This window comes from Sus scrofa, chromosome 1 (genome assembly GCF_000003025.6).
Source record: "Sus scrofa isolate TJ Tabasco breed Duroc chromosome 1, Sscrofa11.1, whole genome shotgun sequence".
In the NCBI taxonomy this organism is placed as follows: domain Eukaryota; kingdom Metazoa; phylum Chordata; class Mammalia; order Artiodactyla; family Suidae; genus Sus; species Sus scrofa.
The window spans coordinates 273,203,447-273,229,130 of NC_010443.5; the positions used below are offsets into that span (position 1 = coordinate 273,203,447).

Genomic DNA, 25,684 nt, shown 5'->3' on the forward strand with positions numbered 1-25,684 from the left:
TGCAGAGGGACTGACACGTGAGGCTGGCAGGGCTGTGAGTCCCAGTGGGTCTGTGCAAAGGCCCTGTGGCCTGTGTGGGAGAAACAGTGCAATAGGCCGGGTCCCTTCCAGGCTAAAGGACAGCAGACGTTTTGGAGATTTGGAGACAGCGAAGCAGCCCCACCCTCCTTACCGCCTTTTGCCAAGTTTGTTTCCCCCCAAACAAGGCGCGCTGCCTCTCCCCTCCTCAGCAAGGCATCGAGGCGTCTACTCCCCAGCACTGTACCCGCTGCCCTGGCCCCCCAGAAATCCACCTGCAGCCTGCGCCCCCCCATAGCTGTGCACCCCGTGCCATCTGCCCTGCCCCCCAACAGGACACCCACTCTTTCTGGAGCAGCTGTGGCACCAGCTGGAGCCTGTGGGAAACAGAGAGGAGACAAAAGTGGGAACAGCAGGCCATGGAGAGAGTGTCTAAACACAGGGACTATTTGGGGATTGTCTTTTATTTTTAGTTTGAAATCAGTCCACCCTCCAGCATTATAGCAACGGCCCCCTGAGGTCTCATTACTCACTAGTCACCTTGGAAATAGCCCCTCGGGGCCTCAGGCTGCCCATCGAGGCAGGGGGTGGGGGGGGCCTGATCCATCAGCTGGCGGTCAGCGCGCTGCCTGGCCGGAGGGCATCTGAATGGCCTCCTGGCTGCAGGAAGGAGCGTCTTTCCGGACAGCTCTCGAGACTGTTCAGAGGGGGTGAAGCTGGCCTGTCTGCTTCAATTCCTGCTGACGAGGTCCACGTGTCATTAGCGCCAATGAGGAGAAGCCAGGGCAACACAGCGTGTGGCCTGGGGCCTGGGCTGGTGGGAGGGTCACCCGGACAATTGAATTCCCCACCAGACAAATGTGATTATGGCTGGAGCCTGGGCCCACCCCTTGAGGGGCTGGGACATAAATGGCCAGGTGGGGCGGCCAGGCTCACCCAGCCATGCAGGTCCCCGGCCCCAGCCTGCGCGAGGCAGCCTCCATGTACGGCACGGCCGTGGCCGTCTTCCTGGTCATCCTGGTGGCCGCGCTGCAGGGCTCGACACCCCCCGAGAGCCCCTTCCCCTACCACATCCCCCTGGACCCCGAGGGGACCCTGGAGCTGTCCTGGAATGTTAGCTACGTGCAGGAGACGGTTCACTTCCAGCTCCTGGTGCGGGAGCTCAAGGCCGGCGTCCTGTTCGGGATGTCGGACCGCGGCGAGTTGGAGAACGCAGACCTGGCCGTGCTCTGGACTGATGGGGACAGCGCCTATTTTGGGGTAAGTCTTGCCCCCGCCCCAGTGTTCCTGACCTTTCCGCTCCGTCTGCACTCGCTCTCCTTCGCACAAGGAGGCAGTTTCCCTCTCGTCTCTCTGGTCCTGTTTGCTCTGAGCATCCCTGTATCCCACGCTGGGGCATCGTGGGGATGCCGATGTGAGGAGCAGATGGGAACTAGATGGCTTCTGTGGTCCCTGACCGCACACCCCAAGTAGCAGCCCAGCACATCAAGGAGTAGAGCCGGGCGCGAAGAAGGCACAAGCTCCACCACACACGCCCTCGTGAGGGCAGCCCCCTCGTCCCCGCCCACACAAACGAGGCAGGTGCAGACCCCAGCCCCACCCCGGGAGTGAAGGAAGCCGTGGAGCTGAGTCCAAACGCCGAGGGCGAGCTCTTCACCCACAACCCAAATTCACCCCATTCTTGCCAGAAAGGGTGGAGAAGCGGGGAGTTTGCCCTTCAAACTAGAGAGGTTCGAGGGGCCCTCGATAAGCTGAAGGGAGGCCCCCGGGGTGGGGGGAGCCCAGCCGCCCTGCTCTGAGCCACCCGCCCACCTTCCTCCACCACGGCCCACCTGAAGACAAAATCCAGTTCTCGCCCGGAAACAGACCCGGGAGGGTTAAAACAACTTGGAAGCCAGGAGGCACTTTATCTGTGAACAGAGGGCTCTTACTCCAGGTAAATGTGGGAACAGGCAGCAGCACCAAGCCAGGATCAAGAGAGGCCCCGGGCCTCGATCTCCTCATCTGCAGAGTGGGCACAATAACCCCTCCCCACCCGCTAGGGTTGCGGGACTTCACCTGAGCTGATGGTGGCTGGTCTTTCTGGAGCCTGACGGTTCTCTGTCCAGACCCCATCATAACTCTGCAGGCAGGACTCTCACCCACTTCCCAGGTCAGGTGGGAGGGAGCCCGACCACCAGCAGGATCGGGGGGTGGGCACCTGGTTAGGGCCCTGCAAACGAGCAGCCAGGGCCCGGGACCAGCTTTCCCAGGCTGCCAAGAGAGCTGGGGTGACTTCGCTCTCCTGCACACAGAGGATTCATTTGCCCAACAAATTCCTGTGCAAACAAATGTCAGACTTGTTTTCCCTCCTTTGGCAAATATGTTCAACAAAGGTATTCCAGCTTTCCAGCCGAAGGAGCACACGCTAACTTAAGCTTCTGTTTAAAATTAGTCCTTCTGCTAGACAGCAGGACCCCATTGCTTATCCAGTCCAAAGGCAATAGTTGGCACCTACTTACCCCGAACCCCCAACTCCCAGTCCATCTTATATCCAATCACTCGTGATGGGATGGATGGAAGGTAATATGAGAAAAAAATGCATGTATACATATGTATGCATGACTGGGTCATTTTGCTGTACAGCAGAAATTGACAGAACATTATAATCACGATAATAGGGAGTCCCCGTCGTGGCGCAGTGGTTGATGAATCCGACTAGGAACCATGAGGTTGCGGGTTCGATCCCTGGCCTTGCTCAGTGGGTTAACGATCCGGCGTTGCCGTGAGCTGTGTGTAGGTCGCAGACTCGGCTCGGATCCCGAGTTGCTGTGGCTCTGGCGTAGGCCGGTGGCTACAGCTCCGATTTGACCCCTAGCCTGGGAACCTCCCATATGCCACGGGAGTGGCCCAAGAAATGGCAAAAAGACAAAAAACAAACAAACAAAAAAAAACCCCCAAATAAATAAATAAATAAATTTACTGGATCTTAAGTGAGAACCAAAGCTGAAAAAAAAAATCACGATAATAAAAAAATTAAAAATATAAAATATAAAATTAGCCCTTCTGCAAATCAGCAGTGTCCCCCAGCACGAGCTTCACTGGAGGTGCTTTTCTCTAGGGAAAATTTTGCAAAATCGTTTGCAGGTTTCTTTTCGTTGATTTGTTTTTGCAAGGAAATAAAGGAAACAGGCCTTAGCCCTGAATGCAGGGTTTAAAAAATGCTAAGTCCAGTGTTCTCTGGTGGCCTAGTGACTTAAGGATCTGGTATTGTCACTGCGGTGGCTCCGTTCACTGCTGTGGCATGGGTTTGATCCCTGGCCTGAGACCTTCCATGTGCCGCAGGAGTGGCTAAAAAAAAAAGGCAAAACCAAAACATCCTAAGGCCAGGAACCGGTGGTTCTGTGCTGTTCCCGAACCAGAACAGAGGTCTGCTTGTGGGCAAGGTCTTCCCTCCCACCTGCCTTGCCAGGCAAATGTCTTTCCAGCTCTGGCCTGGAGCCCCTGGGTGGCTGAGCCCTAGAGCCTGGTACGGGGAGAGCAGCTGGCGGGGAGGGGAGGCCAGTGCTGCCAAGAGCATCCTGGGGAAATGCGGTGGGTCTGTTTCCTCCTGGGCCTCAGTGAACCCTCTCCAAGCAAGGCTGGGGACCAGTGAGGCGAGCAAGATGCTGAGCGTGCAGCGTTTCAGGCAGTTTCACTCTCCGTGGGAGTGGGGTGGGGTTGGGGGTGCAGGTTCAGGGTGGACCTGTCTGTCTTCTGCGTTTTCCCCTCCAAGGCCCCGCCTGCTGTCACAGCCCCTCCCTCCACAGACCAAAGGCCTCACATTTCCAATCTTGGTACCTTCTTAGCAAAATGGGTTCCTGGGTCCCACCCGGGAGTCTGGAACCCGCACGGCTAACCAGCCCCTGTGAGTGTTCCGGCTGGCGTTTGAAGCCGGGTGTCAAGGCCGCAGAGGAAGAGAGTGGGGTATCTGAGACAGACACCGAATGCGGGCCTGAGCCCCATGGGCGCGGACACCTGGGAACCCCAGGGCGGGGTGTGTCCAGGGGCTGCGCTGCAGGGGGCCAACCCTGAGCTCCGGCTTCCGACTCGGCCCTGGTGCACTGAGCCCCACCTGTCTCCGCAGGATGCCTGGAGTGACCAGAAAGGCCAGATCCACCTGGATTCCCAGCAGGATTACCAGCTGCTGCGGGCACAGAGGACCCCGGAAGGCCTGTCCCTGCTTTTCAAGAGGCCCTTTGGCACCTGTGACCCCAAGGATTACTTCATCGAGGTGGGTGGCAGCCCGTGCACCCAGGAGCCTGGGCTGCGGGGAGCCCTCTTGCGTCCGAGAAGGGATGCAGACAGAAGGGATTCCAGAGGCGGCTGCGCGCGGAGAAGGCAGCTCTGCTCTCAGCCTCCGATCCTGCCCATGAGCAGGTCTTGGTTGACACGGAGCCCACTTGTTTCTAGATGTGGGTCTCGCCCCAGAGCCTCTCAAACGGGGGTCTGAGTGATGTTTGCTCCTGACTGTTTCTCTCCTCCTGGTCCAGCATCTTCCATGGATTCCAGAAAGAGCTCGGAGACCCGGTGTCCCAACCCGGCCCTGTGGCCAACACACTGTGAGGCTCCGAGCAGGTCCCTCCTCCCCTGGACCCCGGCTTCTCTGTCTGTAAAGGGAGAAAGGGAACTAGACCACCTGTAAGACGCAACTCGCTCTGTCTAGGAATTCGTAGCCACCAAGGATCCAAAAATCCAGAGGCTTCTCACGCCACTGCAGGACCCGTACCTGGAAAAACCCAGTTTTTTCTTAAGACAAAATCCTTTGAACTTTTCGGCGCACTCTGATACCTGTCATTTTGCGTAATCCTTACGGTACGGCGGCGACATGGGCTGGCGGTGTGCCCAATGAGGAACCTGAGGCCAGACAGAGTCGGGGGAGGGACCTGCCCAGGGACATGCGGCACGGTGGGGACAGAACTGGAGCCAGAAGAAGTGTCCTTCCTGAAGGCCATCTGAGTGTTCGCCCTCCTGGCCCCTGTTCCCCAGGGATCAGGCAAAGGCAAGCGGAAGACCCCTGCCTGGAACATTGCAGGGCATCTGGTGCCCACGTGCGCTCCGCTCTGAGCCTCCGGGGAGTGGGGCGGGGGGGAACACTCCTGTCGGGAGCTTGAAGACACCTGTGCAGGGAACAGTGCTGCCCCCAGTGACCTGGGGGAGGTGGAGGGAGAAAAGGCCCCGGGTGGGCCCGCCAGCCTTGTTCACAGCGACTCAGCCATGGTCCGTCGAATGGACACTAAACGAATGCAGATAGAAAGCGTTCGGAAAGACAAAACATATCAACGTCTGGTGCCAACCATGGGCCCTGGGGGTGGTTGCCCTTGGATTTAACCCCAGCCGGGTCCACCCTTCACCGAGAGAACCAGGAGCCCGGCTCTGGGGGTATGATCAGGCCCTGCCTTTTTTTCCTTTTCTTTCTTTTTTTTTTTTTTCAGGGCTGCACCCACAGCATACGGAGGTTCCCAGGCGAGGGGTCCAATTGGAGATGCAGCTCCCAGCCTACCCCATAGCCACAGCAAGGCCAGAGCCAAGCTGCGTCTGCCACCTACACTGCCACTCGTGGCAACCCCAGATCCTTTACCCACCGAGCGAGGCCAGGGATCGAACCCGCATCCTCATGGATACGAGTTGGGTTCATTACTGCTGAGCCACAGTGGGAACTCCTGGGGCCCTGTCTTGGCTGCAGGACGGCACAGTCCACTTGGTGTACGGGATCCTGGAGGAGCCGGTCCGGTCCCTGGAGGCCATCAACACCTCGGGCCTGCAGACGGGGCTGCAGAGGGTGCAGCTGCTGAAACCCAACATCTCCGTGCCGGCGCTGCCCGCGGACCTGCAGACCATGGAGATCCGCGCCCCGGACATCCTGGTCCCCGGCCAGGAGACCACGTACTGGTGCTACATCACCGAGCTCCCGGAGGGCTTCTCCCGGCACCACATCGTCATGGTACGTGCGGTGGGAGCGGGTGTGTGTGTGGGGGGTACGGCTCCAGGCCACGTCCTCCTCCCAGCTCTGCCCCCCCCGGGGGCCTGGAGAGCTGTCCGTGGGCCTGCTTGGACCCGGTGACCTCTACTGCCTGGACGTCCTGCAGCCACACGTGTGCTCTGGTCCCCGGTCACCTGCTGACTCCCCACCTTCTTAGGCTCAGTGGTCCTTGTTTGGCCACTGCCACGTTCACACGAGGACTGCTGTCTTCCTGGCCCCACCTTATGGGGAAACGACTAGCCTGGGTCCCCTTCCCTTTGCTTCAGAGCCCATCCTGAGCTTCCGGCAGATGCTGCCTGGCTCCAGGTTGGTGGCTCCCCGCCCAAAGCCCCGAACCCCAGAAGCCTCCCTGGAAATTGTCTGGCTCAACACTCCCATTTTGCAGATGGGCAAGCAGAGGCCCACGGAGGGGAGCTGCTGGGTCAGAGCCCCACCAGTGGGGGTGGGCAGGTGGGTGGGTGTGGCCGGCTGCCCCAGGCTCAGCGGGCGCCCCTCCCCCACAGTACGAGCCCATTGTCACCGCGGGCAACGAGGCCCTGGTGCACCACATGGAGGTCTTCCAGTGCGCCGCGGAGTTCGAGAGCTTCCCCGCTTTCAGCGGGCCCTGCGACTCCAAGATGAAGCCGGAGCGCCTCAACTACTGCCGCCACGTGCTCGCCGCCTGGGCCCTGGGCGCCAAGGTGCGTGCGTGCCCCACTTCTGCACCAGAGCCTCCAAGAAGGGGGTACCCGAGGGAGCTCATGAGGCCCCCAGGCTGGCCTCGAATAATTCCCCCCACGGCCTGCACCTCTTGCAATCCCAAGCATCTTTTGAGCCACCAGGGCTTTCTCCAGCCTCCTTTATGTTCCCCCAAAAATGCAAAAGCCCCACAAGCTAACATCACTTGTGGGCATCCACTTTGTTTCCCGGATCAAGGCCTGCTGGACTTGGGGGGGTTGTGCCCAGGGTGGTCCCGGGGCTGGCCTCCACGGGCGGCGTCCAGGGTCTTCCAGCAGCTCAGAGGAGGGGCTTGGGGGGTGGGCTCGCCTCTCCAGTGCCTGACCCTGATAGGGACCCTGCTGGGCTGGGGATGAGCTTCCTGTAAGCAGGGGAGCGTTGTCTAAACCGGCCGCCCCGCCAGCTCCACCCACTGCAGCTCAGGCCCCGGCACTTGGCTGGGTTTGCCCTGACCCTGGCCTGGAACCCTCTCAAGACACCCCAGTCTGTCTACCTGGGCTGTGGCACTTAAATGCCCCCGCCTCATTCCTGACAGGCCTTCTACTACCCAGAGGAAGCTGGCCTTGCTTTTGGGGGCCCCGGGTCCTCCCGATTTCTCCGCCTGGAAGTTCACTATCACAACCCGCTGATGATAACAGGTAGGGACCCCCCAAGGCATTTCCATCCCACCCCCGTCCTCCCCTGGGACCCTTGGGCTCGGCTCGGCCAGCCAGGAAGACAGCTGTGCTGGCAGAGGTCAGCCCCGCCTCCCCTCCCCCAAGTCCGGCCTCCTTGTCACATGACCCATGGCAGCCAGCATCCCTCTCGTGTCTCTCCTCACCGTCCACCTCTCGTGACTGCGGTGGGCTCCCCCCAGGCAGGGCCTCATCGACCGACTCATCTGCGAAGCCACGTGCTGGGGGGCCTAGCCGCTTCACCCCTCCTCCTTCATAAACACGGTGCTGTTCTGGGTACCACCTGGGAACGGCAGGCAGAGGTTTCTTGGGTGCCCATTTTGCAGATGAGGAAGTTAAGGCCCAGCAGTAAAGGGTTGCCACCAGAGCCATGAAGGGACAAGGGATTTAGAGCCGGGAGTCTGTCTAAGCTGTCGGGGTGCAGCCTTGCTCCGGCCGAGCCCACACTTGCACCTGTCAAGCTTGGTGTGACTCCGAGGCTGTAAGCAGTTACTCAGGTGTCGGATCCATCTGAGTCAACACGGCTCACCCCTCCTCCCCACACCCCTCCCTCACTGGCACCAGCCAGAGCAGGAAGCTGTCTCGGGGTGCGCCAACCAACAAGGTCACAGACAAAGGAGAGAGGTCACAGGCTGGAACGGTCCTGCGTGTCGTTTCCCCAGAAATCTAACTTCCATGAGGCTGTGTGGATTCCCAACCCCCATCCCCCCACCCTGATGGGGTGACCCTCCAGCACCCACGAGAGGTAGCTCTGCTGTCCCCTGAACGGGCTGGGCCAGGACAGGGCACACCCTGGCTGCATGGTCCCTGCCCACGATCCAGCCTCCAATGGCCTGGCCACTGGTGGCCACGGCCCCGGGATGGTCGTCCGGGCAACGGGAGTGCCTGGCTCAGTAAGGGAGTGTTTCTGGCTATGAGCGTCCCTCCTGCTTCTCAAGACATGTCACAACAGGGCAAATGTGTGCCTGGCGTGTGAGCGTGCCAATGGGACTGCATTACATGTTCTGTGTCAGGGCGGCAGACAGGTTCTGCTGGCAAGCGGGCCCCTCTAACTGACCCTTAGTGGTGGCTGCCCCTCCCTGCTGGAAAGGCGTCTGAGGGCCGTGCGGGGATTGATTAGCGATGTCTGCCCTGGGCGTTGGGTGGGCAGCTCTCCTGTGTTATCGGGCTGTTGAGCTTATACTCAGCAAGCAGAAATCCACAAGGCCCCCTGTGTGGGCTGTAGGATGGTGAACTCTTTCCCCAGTTTACAGCTTCAGACCTTAGAAAGTTGAAAGGCTTCTTAGGAGGGGGAGACAACAACAAGCAAGAAAATGTAAAAGGAGTCCGTATGGCTGGGTGGCATCACAGCGGCATTTGACCTGGGCCTTAGAGGAGGAGGAGAATTTTCACAAGAGATGCTGACAGGTGCTGCTTCCAGATGTAGGATGGTGTGTGCTGGGCAGACACGGAGGTGGGAAAGGGAGAGCGTGTTCCAGGAACGCAGGGGGTCCAGCTGGGCTGCAGTGTTGGGAACGGGAAAGCAAGGTGGGGGCAGATAGCAAGCACTGCTGGATCACCCTGTGCCTGAAGGCGGCACAACCAGAGTCGGTCTTTAGGATGGCCAAACTGGCTGATATTGTATCAGAAACTGAGAACATTTCCCCCTCTATATTTCACCAGCATCTTGCACCCCATAGGGCCTCACAGGCTTCTTCTTCTTCCTCTGTCTCTTTTTTAAAATTATTTTTATTTTTTTAAGGGCCATGCCCATGGCATACGGAAGTTCCCAGGCTAGGTCCAGTTAGAGCTACAGCTGCCAGCCTCTGCCATAGCCATAGCAATGTGGGATCTGAGCCTCATCTGTGACCTATACCACAGCTCACGGCAACGCTGGATCCTTAATCCACTGAGCAAGGCCAGAGATTGAACCCACGTCCTCATGGATCCTAGTCGGGTTCGTTACCGCTGAGCCACAACGGGCACTCCTCTCTGTCTCTTTTTTAAAAGGACACGTTTTCATTTGTGTAAGTGAGGGGCAGATATGGTCTGAGAGGTAAGAACATCGGCTCCAGGCCGGGCCCCTCTGGTCACTCTCTAGCTGTGGGACCCCTGCGGTGGCGGGGGGGGAATGACCAGGCTCCTGTCTGGGTTTGCTCATCAACCTCCGCTGTTCTAAGGCTGGGACAGCTCGTACCTGTAACGCTCCCAATGGCATGCAGGCGGGCACCCGGCAAAGGCCCAGCTCTACCAATAGCTGCCGGCGAATTCTTCCCGGCTGCGTAACTAATGCCTCCTGCCACCGCTGGAATTATCTACAGCGTGCACAGAGAGGAGCATAAGTCAGCCTGGGCCTGAGCATGATACGGGATTTATTGCTCATTTAAAACCTGAAAGCAAATGGATTTTTGAAAACGCCTTGAGTGTCAGTGAGGTCTGTCTCTTCCTGATTATCTGCCTGTATTTATGGATCCTTCGCCAAATATAAGGACGCTCCTGTCACTTTGCAAATCTGGAGATGGGTCGCTTTTCTATAAATATCAAAATCCCACAATTATTTCATTATTTAATCCCCATCTGAATTGTAACCAATTGCATTCCCTTTTTATTATTATCCTCTGATGTCATCAGCCCGGAGACAGGGAGGCTGAGTTTGGACATTGCAGACGGAGGATGGTGCGGGGGTGGGGGGGGTGCGGGGGGGAGGCAGAGGCACGGTGGGGTATTCTTGGCTCCGCCTCCGAGCAGCTGAGCAGGGAGACAGCACCCCACCCCCTGCCGCCCCCAGGGTGCCCTGGGCTGGAGACCCAGCTCGGCCACTTCCAGCCCTGGGATCTTGGGCAGGAGGGTCTTCGGCTCAGGTCCGAGCCTCAGTTTCCTGATTTCGGGACCATGATTCTTTGGTTACACGGCTCTCCCAGCCATATCCCAGGTCTCCTGTGCCTTCCTGTGTCCATTCCCTTTGCCCAGAGCCCCACTTCCAAGTGTTCAGGACTCACTGACCCATTCCAGGCAAGGGGAGGGGAGGGCAGGGACTGCTAGAGGCCGTGTGGTCTTGTGGCCGTGCCTGTGGGCGCCCGCACCCCCACCTCTGACCTTTAGCTTCGTGTGACCCCCTGGAGGCTGCCTGGGGTGCCTTGTGGATGCTCCAGTGTGCCGACTGCAAGAAGACCAGCCTGTGTGGCTAGACCGTGATGGGCAGAAGCCCTGAATTCTCCCTTGGAAGCAGCATTTGACTTCCAGCCCAGAGAGGGAGAGCAACTTTTTCGAGAGCACACAGCGCACTGTTGACGAGTGGGGCCTGGGATGGAGCTTGAGCCAGGGGGCTGCCTCCTTAGTGCTGACCCAGCTCCAGGGACCGACACACCTGCTCAGGTGTCCTCCCAGTAGACGCAGAGGCCCTGGGACAACCCTGCAGGCCTGGAATCAAAGGGATAAGGTGGGAGGCGCCTTAGACGTTTCCCGGCAACTTCACCATGCAGATTGGCGCTCACCTGCCTGACGCGGGCCGAGGCTCCTCTGTGAGACAGGCCGTGCCCTCCTGTCTGCTCAGACCGTGCCGTCAGGGCATCCCACTGGCCGATTCCAGCTCAGATCCCTTTGCACGTGCGGGAAGAATGTCAAAGCACTTGCGAAGCTCTGGGGTGTTGGCAGGCTCCCCAAGCCTCTGCCCGCACCTCGCCCTGCCTGATTCAGCAGTGCAGCTCATGAAGCCTTTCCAAAGCTTTCACCTCGTTTTCATAGACGCAGTGGCTCTTTCTTTCCACGTGGGTATTGCACATGGTGCGTGAGCCGATCCTTCCGGTCGCCCTGGCGGCGTGGCTGCCTGGCACGAATAGGTGGGCGCAAAGGCAGGTGGGAGCCGGCGTGGGTGACCCGGCGCCTCCTGGCGGAGGACAGCTGGGGGTCGGTCTGCCCCCGGGGTGGGAAGGGTCTCCGCTCAGCCCCATCCCTCCTCCTCCCAGGCCGACGGGACTCCTCGGGCATCCGCCTCTACTACACGGCCACGCTGCGGCGCTTCGATGCGGGGATCATGGAGCTGGGCCTGGTGTACACGCCCGTGATGGCCATCCCCCCGCAGGAGCCGGCCTTCGTCCTCACGGGCTACTGCACGGACAAGTGCACCCAGCTGGTGAGTGTGGGGCCGGGCCTGCTGAGACTCCAAGGGTGGGGCCCGAGGACGGTGGCTTGTGGCTTTGATTCGGCACCCCCACCCGCAGCCGCCATGCCAGCCCCTGCTCTGGGTGCAAAGCTGCCTCCCGTACCTCCCTCTCCTGCAATAACGGGGCTTCCACTCAGTCCACACCCGGGCCAGCCTTTCTACCCTCTGCCTTTAAAATACGTGTCAGGAATTCCCGTTGTGGCTCAGTGGTAACGAACCTGACTCGGAACCATGAGGTTGCGGGTTCAATCCCTGGACTCGCTCAGTGGGTTAAGGATCCAGCGTTGCTGTGAGCCGTGGTGTAGGTCTGTGGCATGAGCTGTGATCCTGTGTTGCTGTGGCTGTGGTGTAGGCTGGCAGCTGCTGCTCCAATTTGACCGTGAGCCTGGGAACCTCCATATGCCGTGGGTATGGCCCCGAAAAGGCAAAAGAAAAGAAAAAGCGTTCATCCTAGGTGAGACAGACACACATTCGCACGGGCCGTGTCACTAATGACAAAGGCCCCCTGGGCTACAGTGCCCTGTCCCCCTCCCCTAAAGAGCCCGTTACTGGATCTTTCGTGTCCTTCCACATCTTTTTCCCGCACGTTTCCACCTGCCCCACGGGAGCCACATGTTTAAAAACAAATTGAACAGCAAACCTTTGTCCTGGTGACTTGCCCTCTAACTGATACACAGCGTATCCGCAGCACAGACGCCCCGGTGGCCTGGCCAGGGCTGGACCGGGGAGGCCAGCAAGGCGCCCAAGGGCAGTTGCGAGGGCACGCTGGTTCCCCGGCCATGTGGGCGGGTGGGGCGCAGGTCAGCCCTCGGAGTCTGGGACCTGGCTTCTGGGGGAGCAGAAGTGATGCCCCAGTTCTGTCCCCTGGGTGCTCCCCTGCCTGCTCCAGTCCCAGCCTGTGCTGAACCGTCCCTTTTCACTAAGTCTCGGGCTGCTGCCAACTTTTAATCAGCGGGAAGAAGGCTGCAAGAAAACCCTGGGCCCACGGGGCGTGTTTATCAGGTGGATTCTGGAAGTGCAATTGCCACACACAGAGCTGTGAGCTTTAATTTGGATAAATCTGACGCAACACCCCAGAGAGCCCATCCCGAGGCTTCGTCCGCACGCCACAGGGTGCCCCATGCTCCAGACTGCCCGACCCACCGTATTATCGATGTCTTGAGTGTTTTCTCAATCGCTTGGGAGGAAAACCCTCACTGTTACTCAATTTGAATGTCCCTATTTGTAGACCTTAAGAGTCTTTGCACCTGTCTCTTGGCCGATTGTCCTTCTTTTCTTTTTTTAAAAAAAAGAAATAAAAAAAAAAAAATTTAGGGCCGCACCTATGGCAGATGGAGGTTCCCAGGCTAGGGGTCCAATTGGAGCTGCAGCTGCCAGGCGACACCACAGCCACAGCAACACCAGATCCGAGCTTTATCTGCGACCTACACCTCAGCTCGTGGCCACGCCAGACTCTTAACCCACCGATTGAGGCCAGGGATCGAACCTGCGTCCTCATGGATACGAGTCAGGTTCTTAACACGCTGAGCCACAACGGGAACTCCCGCCCTTCTTTTCTGTGACTATCTGTTCATAGCCGTGGCCCAGTTTTCCAGGAGTTGCCTGTCTTGCTACTGGGGCCCAGTTCTTTTCATATCGTGGACGGTATTTCATTGTCCGCTGTGCGTGCTGCGAGCTCGCTCTCACGTTGTACCTGTGCTTTTCACGATGACCTGCAACGTGGGCGTTAACGTCCCCACTGCTCGGATGGGGAGATTGAGGCTTGCCGAGGTCACAGTGCCCGCAGCTGCAGGGGGAGAAATCGGGCACCGTCTCTCTGAGTTCACCCAGCAGGCTGCTTTGTGCTGGGTTCATAGCAGATCCGTCTTCCCAGGAGCCGATTCACCGGGAAGTGTTGATCGCGTGGGCTCCGCAAGCCTCCGCGTCTTCCCAGGGAAGCAAAGTGCCCCCAAGCCAAAGAGACAGAGCTGTCCCCACCTGTGGGGGGGTCAGTTCCTTTCATCTGAGGCCAGCGGCTCAACTCCATAACCACACCCGCCCCCGAGCCTTTCCTGTGGCCCCGAGTACCCAGAGGTGACAGCTGCAGGAGAGCTCTGGGGCCTGGGTGGCAGACTCACCGGGAGAGTGGCCCCAGGCCAGGTAACTGCCCTTTGCTGGCGGGACCCAGGTCGAGTGGACTGGCTGACCTCGACAATGCCTCTCGCCTCCTGGGAACACCTCTCGCCGGGGCCTCTAAGCTCTTGACAGCACCTGATTTTAAAAAGCTCGAATTTTCTTGTTCCTCTTCCGACAGTACGTTCTTTTTGACCATTGCGTTTCTGTGGACGCTTATTTAAAGGGCCTCTCACAGAGTCGGGTCTTGTCTTGGTTAGCTGTCCCCCGAGGGACTTCATCTCTGCTGTCGGAAGCCTGGCCTGGTCCGCCTCTCCTCACCACAGACAACGAGCCAAGAAGTGGTGCAGTGTTTGGGGACACAGGCCCCCGGATGACACTGCCCCCACACCTGTCATCCGGGACTCAGGCCAGTGGTCAGCCTCTCGAGACGAGAGGGAGATGCCCAGGGCCCCACCCACCAGCAGGGGCCCCCAGGCCCAGATCCTGTTGTCACAAATGTGGCCATAAGGTTTCCCAGTCTTCCGTCACGGCAAGGGCGCCAGACGGTACCCGAAAGTTATGGATAATGACAAGGTTGGGGATGGTTGCTGCTGCGGGACAACAGGTGGCATGAAAGAGGCATCAGGGAACCTGCCGGGGCGCAGCAGTCTGGGGTCCCTCGGCGAGGGGCCCACGGCACCAGGAGCTCCCGGAGGTGCTGACAGTGTGGACAAAACGGACCTGAACGCGGCAGCACGTGGTCAGGGTGAGGCCCACCGCCGTGGAGCAAACGCTTGAAGCGTGTGGTCCGTTTTAGGAAAGGTTCCACCTGAACTGACGGGACGTCAAGTCTGGAAAATTCTCTTCTTCTCTCGTGGTCGTGTCAGGGCTGGCCGGTCTCCCTCGTACTGCCCGCCCAGCGTTTGGTGGGTCAGCGCCACAGCTGTAACACAAGGTGATGGCGACAGTGGAGACCTGGCGGTCACGCAGAGGAAGGAAACTCATGCCATGGGCAGCTGGGGGCCTGCAGGGGTCCGGCTGCAGCAGGCGCTGGAGAGGGCGGACAGCACTGCCGTTTCGTGTCCACGGGACGTGAGCCTGAGCGCAGGGAGGCCACGCTGCATCCGCCTCGCGGGCCCAGCCCCAGAGTCTGTGGAAGGAAGACAGAATGAGCTGACCAGCCTTCAGGGCTCAGGAGAGGACGCTCCTCGGGACCCCAGGCCGGCGCTGCTGCTCTGGACGACCCGGCTGTTCCGGCAACATCGCTCTCAGGACCACTGATTTTCTGCGGAGTTTTCTGATGGGGATGTAACCAATCAGGGCGAAGGAAGGGCCTGGGTGACGCAGACGGTCCAGGGATGCAAACTTGCCTCGCGGCAGCGAGGCACAGGCCGGTGCCGGCAACCGCGTGGTCAGGCCCTGACCCTGCCCTCCCATCCCCCCCCCAGGCTCTGCCTCCCTCTGGGATCCACATCTTCGCCTCACAGCTCCACACGCACCTGACAGGCAGGAAGGTGGTCACGGTGCTGGCCCGCGGCGGCCGCGAGAGGGAGGTGGTGAACAGAGACGACCACTACAGCCCCCACTTCCAGGTAGGGACCCGCCCCCCCTTGCCCCTGCCCTGCCCACCAGGGCCTGCCCAGGGCACGGCCGTGGCCCTGTTGGACCTTCCATCTCTGGGGGCCAGGCCCCCGGCCCCAGGGGCACACAGCCAGCTGCTTCTTTTGGTTTATTCGAAGCCAGGGACTTGGGTGGTGGATTCTGGCGTGTGGCCGACTGCGGGATTTGGGGACCCAGGCAGCTTGCTGGGAACACCCGTCTCAGAAGACCCCCTTCTATGCTTAACCCCTTCCTGGCCAGAGGTCATTAGCCAGTCCCAGCTACCTGCAGAGGGGCTGAGACAAAGAGCCAAACAGACACCCTGGGGGGGCAGGGCTGGGCCTGCAGCTCTCTCAGGTCCCGCCCTCTCCCCCCCCACCCCCCCAGGAGATCCGCATGCTCAAGAAGGTCGTGTCTGTCCTCCCGGTGAGTCTTGCCAGGGACGGGAGGCCGGGAGGACCAGGGGCGCTGTCCGCAGCAGGAGGGGCAGGAAGTGATGAGAGAGAGCAGAGGCCACGGGGTGGGGTTGGGGAGAGGGGGCGCTTCCCAGCATGTCCACGCAGGGTGGAGGCTGCAGCCGTCCAGGCGGGACTCCTCAGCAAGGCCTCATGGGGACGGGACCCGAAGGCATTCCGGGGGACAGGCATCCTCCCGCCTGACCAGCTGACCACATCCCCAAGAGTATAGGGAGAGATGAGGGCCCGGAGGTCACCATGGGGCCGCTGGTCCTGCAGAAGGGGGGTCCCAGGCCAGGTGGGGCCACCAACCAGCCTCTCACAACCACTGGCTGCCTGTGGCTGTGGGCGAAGCCCCCAGTGCTCTCCCCTGGGGACACTCAGGGTGCGGGTTCCTTGGGGGTGGATAGAGTACCCCAGTCATACATGCAGAGGGCCCGAGCACCCGGTACCCAGGTGGGCAGGTGCTGACGGGCGTCCGCTGGCCTGGCTCTCCAGGGAGACGTGCTCATCACCTCGTGCACATACAACACGGAAGACCGGAAGCTGGCCACCGTGGTAAGTCACCCTGCCTGCCAGCACAGGCGGCCTGGGGTGTCCAGCTGGGGCAATTCTCCACTTCCACGAGGACAGGTCCTAATTCCTCATCTAGAACGGGGGCTGCCTCAGGGCGGCGGTGCCCCTCCCTCATTCATTCAATAAACCAGCAGCTTGGGGCGGTGGGGGGTTGTCCCCTGGACCCGCAGCAGCAGCGCCCCCCGGGAACTTGGTAAAAGAAACGTAAACTCATCAACTGACCCATCGCATTGGAATTAGGGTGGTGAGTCGCTGAGATCTGGGGTTTAACAAGCTCCTTGGGTTACGCTCATGGCTGGCCTGGTCTCAGCCACGGCAGGCAACCAGAGCTGTCACCAGGGGGGCACCTGGGGCTGCCATGGGCACAAGACTGCTCCCTGCCTCCCCTGGAGCTCCGTCACCCAGGGAGACAGAGCTGCTGCACCTGCCACTAGCGACAAGCGAAGTTGGGACAAAACTAAAGGCCAGGTGGAGGTGCCGGGAGCAGGGCCAGGAGAGGCGGCCGTCAGACGGAGAAGCGGGCAGGCAGCGAGGGAGGACCAGGGAAGGAGGGTCAGGCAGAGGGGAGGGGGCAGGAAGGCCCTGAGGACAAAGAAGAGTCTCAGACCGCAGGTGGCCCTGCCACTGCTTTTCTGATATACTCCAGGTCAGCCCAACGAAAGAGGCTCAGAGACCTGCGCTGTTGTGCTGTCCCCTTTGGGGCTTCACACAAAGTCAGTCCTGAGTATGCACCTGGTTGACTCTGCTCAGCAGGGGTGAGAGGCCGGCTCACCTGGGCTGGACTTCAGACGGCCGGGCGGGGGGGGATCTACCCGTGGGAGATGCGGTTCTCAAGGCCAGGGCTGCAGGCGGCATCAATAGACGGGAGCTCACACGATGTTTGGTGCAGCCGGAGGGCTTCTGAGAGGCGATGCTATTGACCATGACGCTGGCACAAGCCAAGACTGTCCTGGGCACATGGACCACTGGCTGACAGAGCCTCCTGACTGTCCACTTGTCCCTGTAGTCACTGTAGCGGGGTGCTGACCGCGAGGGTGAACAGGGATTTAGCCCCGGCCTGCAAAATTCCTGCCACCTGACTCCTCTTCCCTCTGGATTTGGGGTGATCACTGCTTTGCGTCCGTGGTCACAAATTCAGCTGGGAGTGGGGGGGACAGGAGAGCTTTGCAGGCACGCAGCCCGGCTTTACATCCCAGCACCATCTTTCCGAGACGGCAAGGAGGGGCTCCGGACATAATAAAAGCCACCAGCGTGGAGTGCCTCCCCCAGGTGGAGAGCTTGTTTTTAACGACCCCACCTGTCCACGTGTAGGGCCTTGACACCTGGGAGGCAGCTGGCCCAGGAAATAGTGAGGTGGAACAGCCCAGGGCACCTGGCTTGCAGGGAGCACTTGCAGGGAGCAGGGCTGGTCCAGGTGCCAGCCTGACGGGTGCCACCTCTTGCTAGAAAGCAGGCAGGATCGTAGCTGCTCCCTCCTCTGCAGGTGAAGCTACTGGGCTGAGGGCCTGGGGGTGGGGGGGTGGGGGCACTTGCTGGACCTCTGGCCAGTGAACGGTGGAGGCGAGCCCCCCAGGCCGACACCCCCCGCCCCCAGGGCTGCTTCTGCGAGGGCCCTGCTCCTCACAGGACTTGGCATCTGTCCTGGGGTGTTCCCACCAGGTGAGCGCTCCTGCCATCTCAGACCCCAGGTCCTTCAGGCCTGGACCGACTCAGGGAGGGAGGGGCTCCATCAGGGTACCAGGCGGGATCAAAGAGGGGCGAGGGGTGGGGAGGGGCGCACTCACTCAGACAGCCGGGCCTGCTGCTCTCGGAGACCCGGCCTTTGAAATGGGATCCATCCGTCCGGGTGAGGGCTTGGGAACACAGCCTGCCAAGGGCTGGCTCTCTTTTGATGTCTGAGACAGGGCGGTAGGAGGCGGTGAAATTTGTGGAATTCCAGGAGGGAGGTTGTCCTGGTGATTTGAAGCCCAGACACGACGTGATGAAAGCTGTGGTTCCCTGGGGCCTTGGGAAATGGGGGATCAGAACCAGGGGTTCATGAGGGTGAAACCCGCGACCACAGGGGCCATTCAGGAGCTGGGCAGCTACTCCTCGAGTCTTTCCTTTTCACTTATTTATATTTTTTTGCTTATTCTTCTCAGGGCCACACCTGCAGTATATGGAAGTTCCCACGCTAGGGGTCAACTCAGAGCTGTGGCTGCTGGCCTACCCTACAGCCACAGCAGTGCTGGATCCGAGCCGTGTCTGCGACCTACACCATAGCTCACGGCACGGCCCGCTCCTTAACCCACTGAGCGAGGCCAGGGATCGAACCCGCATCCTCATGGATACTGGGCGGGTTTATAACCACCGCACCACAAAGGGAACTCTGGGAATTTCTTTGTAAAATAGTCACCTTGGGCAGAGCTGCCCTGGGCTGGGAGGCGGAGGGAGAGCGCTGAGCCCTCGGCTGTCGTTTTTACAGTATTTGGTTCTGCCTTAATGCCTCTTTTCCTTCAAACAAAGCCCCCAGCCCCCTGCATTGTTCACTAAGAACTGGCACGGCCCAGGCGCCCTGCTGCGTTCTGAATACGGAGTCGGGCTCCTCCCCCTCCAGCCTGTGCCTCTCCTCCTGGACCTGGGCTCCCCATTCAACAGCCACAGAGCAGGGACTTGGCCAGGGCCTTAGAGTTGGTGGGCAGTTGGGGGGAAGGGGGGGAGTCCTGCCTCCTCCCACGATGACAAAGCTGGGATAGGGTGGGGGCTGCCCTGGGAGGCTTGTGATGGCCTCCAGGCACCAGCTCCTTCCAGAAATGACAGCTGGCCGTGCTGCGTGACAGGAGGCCTCCCCGACTGTCCTCCGTGCCCAGGCCGAGGGCACAGCTCCCCCGCCAAGATCAGGAGCTGACATCCACCAGGCCTGGCCCTTTACCTTGCCCGGGACTCAGTTTCTGCCTCCATCGAATGGGCACTCGGATACCCTTTCTGCCGCCTCCGTTGTCTTTTGATGCCTTACACGCATCACCACCTGAGATGCGTCTGACGGCTGACTCGTGGGCTGTCTGTCCCTCCTTTCAAGAGCGGGAATCCCTCGAGGGCCAGGACGTCGCTCACCCGCCACCCTGCCTGGCGGTAAAGGCACGGATGCGTGCATGCAGTGGACGCGTGGAAATGCAGAGCTGATGGGTGTCTTCTCTGTGCTGCAGGGGGGCTTTGGGATCCTGGAGGAGATGTGTGTCAATTACCTACACTACTACCCCCAGACGCAGCTGGAGCTCTGCAAGAGCGCCGTGGACCCTGGCTTCCTGCAGAAGTATTTCCACCTTGTCAACAGGTGATGGCTCCATGTGGAGCAGTGCCCTCCGTCCCAGGCCCCACTAGGGCGCAAGAGAGGAAGCCGGGCGCAGGGTGAGCGGGAACGTGCCAGCCATGCCCCCATGCCCCCTTGAGGTGCCCGTGGCGGGCATCACTCATCCATCTCCGCACCCATTTCCTGTTGAGCCTGGGCTTGGCCTGAGGAGCTGCCTCCACCCAGTCCTGGAGCAGCCAGTACCAAGGGATCCGCGGGTCGCAAGACAGGAAGCCACCGGCATCGCTGGCAGGGAGGCAGGACCAAGACACTGTTAGGAGGCTGGGGAGGGGGACCTGAGGGCCCAAGCAGGGTCCCCACCCCACCTTTGGGAGGCGCCACCTGGGCCCTGCCGGGCTCCGCTCCCTCTGCCATAGCCCAGTCTGGGCTGTTCCTTCTCCCTCCCAGGTTCGACAGCGAGCAAGTCTGCACCTGCCCTCAGGCCACCGTCCCCGAGCAGTTTGCCTCTGTGCCCTGGAACTCGTTCAACCGCCAAGTGCTCAGGGCCTTGTACGGCTTCGCCCCCATCTCCATGCACTGCAACAAGTCCTCGGCCGTGCGCTTCCAGGTACGCCTGCCCGGTCTGTGCCCGGGGCCCGGGGCCCGGGGCTGGGGCCGCCCGCCCGCCCTTGGCAAGGCCGTCGCCTCTTCCAGATGCGCAGCTGCCCACCCCGCTGCGCCCCAGCTCCCCCCACCCCCCAGGACCCCCGTGGGAGTTACAAGGCTCCACCCCCACGTTGCTGGCAAGAAGCCCTCCCACAAAACAGAGAAATCAGGTGGGAACAGACAGGCCCAGACAGACAGACAGACAGGGGCCTGCAGAGGGAGAAACCGAGAGCCAGCAGGGTGCTACCCTCTCTCAGATGCCATCACATCACGGGACTAGTCTTGGTGGTACGAGCAGGGCGCCAGCAACCTCCCCCGGAGCCTAAAAATAAAGACCTGGGGGGGGGGGCAGGTGAGAAAAAGCGACAGTCTGAAGCCTCCTTGTCTGAGACCCACGGGGTTCCAAGGGATCGCATTCACTCCCCGGTGAGCTGCCTGGCGGAGGACGGGCCGTGCCAAGCTAGGCGTGGAAAGCACGGCAGCCTGCAGGTCTGGGAGGCGGGTTCCCAGAAGCGTTTGGGAGTGGGAGTAATCGCTAAATCAAACACGCTGGGCACCAAGGGCGGAGCTAACACAGCTCGTCTGCCAGCAGGTTGGGGCAGATGTCTGATGAGGTTAGAACCTGGTGTTTGATGCCACCTTGTGGGGGGGGCGATGGGGGGATGGCTAAAACGTCAGCCTGAACCCGGCATCTCTGATTGCTCCTCTGAATGAAGTGATAGGTGGGCAAGGGGGTGGGTGGGGGCCAGGATGACTCCCAGGTGAGGACCCCCAAGAAGCAGCGGGCTGGGGGAGGTGGTTTGGGACAAAGTGAGTGTAAGGGCAGGGACCCAAGGGTTGGGGAAAGTGGCTGGGGGGGCTTTGACCCGCCAGCCGCAGCTAACATCCTGCTCCCTTCCTTGCAGGGTGAGTGGAACCTGCAGCCCCTGCCCGAAATCACCTCCAAGCTGGAAGAGCCTGCCCCACACTGCCCACCCGGCCGGGGTCAGAGCCCCGTGGGCCCCACCGTGGTCAGCATCGGTGGGGGCAAAGGGTGAGTGGGGGCTGTGTCCTCGCCCCTCCTCCACACCGTCCCTGTGGGCTCACGCCAGCTCTGTGCACCCCCCTTCTGCAAAGACCCCATGGAAGAGCTCTGTGTGCCTGGGGCTGGACCAAGACCCTGCCTCAAACCAAGGTCCATTCCAGCCTCCTCCCCCGGGGGCCCCCTGCATGGCTGAGAGGGGCCCATGACAGCTCCCTGTTGGGCCACCGAGGACTGGGCAGACCAAAACCCTCGCACACCGTTTTGACCCAGCGGAGGGACAACACCCCCTCGGAAGTCTGGAGTCCTGTGCCCTAAACGCCCTGCCACCTCGCTGCGGGGGGAGGGGGCAGCCTCCTGGGACACAAGCCACGTCTGGCCTCGGGCACACTCCCCCGCGCCAGCCCCGCGTCCCAGCCTCTGCTGATGGCGATCCGTGTTGGTGCGACGGGTGCAAGTGCTACTTAAACATGTCCCTGCCGACTGGCTCGTTTGTCGCAGTGGGCGTCTTCCCTGCCGACGGAGGCAGGACAAGCCATTTAGCTAGTTAGAGACTTGCCTGGGAAATTGCTCCGTTGCAGGGTAAATAGATATTTTCGCCTACCTAACGGGAAATCCTAACGACAGCTTTCTCCACCACCCAAAGATGCCACGGCAAAGCTCCAGACAAGGATCTGGGCGCCAGCGCCTCGGGGAATGGGGTTATCAGCCTGGGGTTACCTGTCCGCAGTGGGACAGGCTAGGATAGGGCCCGTGGGCCCCGGAGTCCAGACCCATGTTAGAAGCCCAGCCCCACCTCCCTGACCCTCTGTCTTCGCATCCATAAGACGGGGCCACTGCAGTATGGGTCGCATAGACAATAAAGCTCACACAGGGGGCCAGCGACTGTTGTTTTGTTTTGTTTTGTTTGTGTTTTTAGGGCCGTTCCCGTGGCACATGGAGATTCCCAGGCTAGGGGTCAAATCAGAGCTGTAGCCGCTGGCCTACACCACAGCCACAGCAACACGGGATTCAGCCACCTCTGCGACCTACACCACAGCTCACGGCAATGCCGGATCCTTAACCACGGAGCGAGGCCAGGGATCGAACCTGCATCCTCATGGATGCGAGTCAGATTCATTTCCACTGAGCCACGACGGGAACTCCTGGGGGCCAGTTGGGTGGCACAGCCTGGAGGAGAGAAGGCCTTGCCGGAACCCCCTCCCTGCCAGGGGCAGTGCCAGGGGCGGAGTAGCACGTGCCTCCTGCCTCCTCGGTCAGTTTCCACCTTCCTCCCGTCTTAGCTGCCTCCTATTTAAGGCCAAGTTCAGCTCTTTGATGATTTCTGCTGGGAGTGACGGATTCAGCTCTGTTCAGCCAGTTCAGCAAAACGCTGCACGGCTTCTAGGGGAGGAGAGGGTGATGGATGGGCCTTCGCGACGCCCCACTGACACCCCAACAGACGTCCGCTAAGCGGCTGCTTCTCCCACTGCCAGCCACTTCATTACAGGCCGGACAAACAGGCCCAGGCGCTCTGCACCACGTCGTATAAATCACAGCTTCCTGCGCCATAAGTCACAGCGTGTGATGGCTGAGAAATGCCAGGCCTGACAGATGCTGCAGGGCGGCCGGCCCTCCGTCATCTTTACAGCCTCGGGTGACAGTGGGGCAGCGGGGCGGGGGGGTGGGTGCGGTGGAAGAGGCCCCCTTCCCCCACCGCAGGGTGCAGGCCTCGAGGGGGAGGCCTGGAGCACGCCAGCCTCTGCCCTTGGTCTTCTGGCCCAAGAAGAGGAGCCCCTGCCAGCCCAGACGGGGTCTGACCAGAGCTCCAGGAGAGGGTTCGAGGCCGATCCCGGGCCTCCCACCCTCGCTGGCTACCATCCCTTTATCTCCTTGAGAGGCGAGAGGCACTGGTGTCCCAGCCTCCCCACGGGAGGGAGCCGGGGTTTGCAGAGGAGAAACGCCACACCTGGGGTCCCTGGAGGATGAGTAGTGATCTGGGGTCACTGCCAGTTCCAGAACCTTCCACCACCCACACTGACACCCCTGCCCCTCACTCGCTGTAGGGTTCTGCCCCCACAGAGGGCACGGCCGGTCCCCTGCCCCACCTGGATATTGGACTCGTGTTACTGGTAAGAGTGCGTGCGCTGGTTCTGGGCCAACCCTCCCACAGACCCGCAGACTCCTTCTGCTGCTACTGATGGAGACTCAGAGACCTAAGGTCAGGTGCCAAGGTCACCCAAAGGGAGCAGGGGCCCCGAAGTGACCCGGGTCTGACTGCAGAGCCTGGGCGTCCAACCTCCGTTTCCCTCCTTAGGGGACGGGCAAGGGCGGCTGGAGGAAGGGCTTCACCACCTGACCACAGCCGGCAGGGCAGGGCCACCTCGGCCTGGTCCTCTGAGGACAGTCAGGCCCGTGCATCTTTAAGGACTGGGACAGCGGAGACTGTGGTGAGGGTCCAGCAGCCCGAGTTCCTGTTCCTCCCTCTGCTGTGTGGCCCTGGCCGACTGCCTTTCCTTCTCTGGGCCTCCTCCTCCCCATCTGCCCATCAGGGAGAAGGCTCCCCAGCCTCCTCGGGGCCGGGGCTGCTGGTACGGGACCCGCCGGCTGGAAATGCCCAGGTCCCAGGCTGAGGTGTACCCACCCAGGCTCTGTGTGCAGGGGACATGCGAGCAGGGGTGGGATGTCCCAGCGGGTTCCAGCTGGAGCAGGTGTGTCTGCCTGAGCTGCTCCCAGGATGCCCCAGGGCTGTGCTCTCCATGGCCGTTAGGCCCACACGGCTGTTTACGCTTTACTGTAAATGAATTTAAACGATAGGAAACCCTGGGGTTTTGGTCGCAGTGGCACGTTTCAAATGCTCCGTAGCCACGTGGGGTGTGGCCACCGTTTTGGCACAGCCCAGATACAGATAATACCCATCACAGAGGAGAGTTCTACCTCCAGGGCCCTGCTATGCCAGGGCTGGGTCTCCAGATGGCACCCGTCCAGCCGAGCCACTGGGGTGGCAGCCACCCAGCTTGTCACATCCTAGCCTCTCCCCCATGGGCCCAGGGGCCCGGCCCTGGCTAGCTCTGGACAGAGCAGCCGGACCACTGCAGGGATGCAGGGATGCAGGGATGCAGGGATTGTCCGCAGAGGCATTTGGGGCAGGGCCAGGCTCTGAGGCTAAGCGTGGTCCAGCCTGCTTGGCCCCAGCAGCCCCATCAGCAGCGCCTCCCCTGCCACTGTGACCACCAGAAACGCCCCCACAGCCCTCCAGAAGCCCCTGGGGCAGCGCCACATGGAGTCGCTCTGACCCTCCAACTGCCAAAAGCTTGGTCCCCACCCGCGACCCCCCATCCTTGGTGCAGATGGAAAAACTGAGCCCGGGGCTGCTGGGGGCTTCTCCCTCTGCTTGAAAGCCTCTTGTTGTTGCCAAGCAGCCCGTTCCCTCCCCTCCAGCCCTCTAGAAGGCACTGGAAACCCAGAGCCGTCTCCCTGGGACACGCGCGTTCTATTTTCTCCTGACTCTCTATTCTCCCCGCCCCCACCCACCCTCCCGCAGACACGCCACCCCCCGGCATTTTCAGGGTTTCTTGGATGGAAGGCAGCCGTTGTGTCCCATGAATGCCAGGCCAGGAACTCCTGTTTGTGTGGCAGATTCCCAACAGGGACATGGGGGGCTTTCAGGGGAAGGTTCTAGCTTAGAACCCAGGAAGCCCTCCCTGGGCCCAGGAGGCAGTTGCCTCTGTGTGGGGACCTTCGCGGGCTCCTGGGGTGGGAGGTGGGGGGGAGGAGGGGGAGGGAGGAGCTGTAATTTAGGGCCCACGGTGGCAGTTGCTAGGAGATGCCTGGAGCGCTCACGGTGGGTGGGGGGAGAGTGGCCCGGCGGAGCCCAGGGGGGTGGCCGAAGGGGTCACCCCAGGCCTGGCCGAGCCCTTGCCCATCTTCAGAGGGTGAGCGTGTTCGCAGCGGGGGCCTTGGGCCTTTAACCTGGGGAGATGGAGACTGAGGCTGAGAAGGAACAAAGGCAGAGCAGAGGGGCTCCTGCTGGGAGTGTTGGGGGGGTCTCCCAGCCAAGAACCCCCAGCCCGAGCCTCTGGAGCCGGCCATCGGGCAAGGAGACTGGGCAGGCCGCCTGGAAGGCCGTCGGCTGCCCCGGCTGTGCTCAGCCAGGCCTTGCTCGGTCACAGGGTCCCCTGCCCCAGACCACAGCGTCCCCCCGTCCCTGGTGTACCCCGGTGAGGACCTTGGGAGAAGGGAGGGCCTTGCCAGGGTCCCCAGGATTCCACCTGGAAAGTCCTCGCCAAGCTCACTCCGCACCACCCCCAGCCAGGTGGCTCAGCGCCCGCCTCTCCAGTAGTCACCTGAGTAGGACATGCCAGCCGTCCTTAGGGAAGCACTTTGGTCCATGGCTGGGCACAGGTGAGAGCTGGGTCCATCCAGGCAGGTGCTGGGTCAGGGCAGGGGGAGCCTTCAGCAGGCAGAAGCTCCAC

At 61.0% G+C, this 25,684-nt stretch overlaps 1 protein-coding gene across 1 annotated transcript; it reads left to right on the forward strand.

Moving 5' to 3' along the window:
* DBH (dopamine beta-hydroxylase) lies at positions 961-22,116 on the forward strand. The gene is made up of 12 exons (XM_001927211.6): positions 961-1,278; positions 4,124-4,270; positions 5,723-5,980; positions 6,523-6,699; positions 7,272-7,374; positions 11,355-11,521; positions 15,094-15,237; positions 15,632-15,670; positions 16,198-16,257; positions 19,461-19,588; positions 20,012-20,171; positions 21,115-22,116. Exons 1-12 carry the CDS (start codon positions 961-963, stop codon positions 21,244-21,246), a joined length of 1,833 nt encoding a protein of 610 aa, XP_001927246.3. The 3' UTR covers positions 21,247-22,116.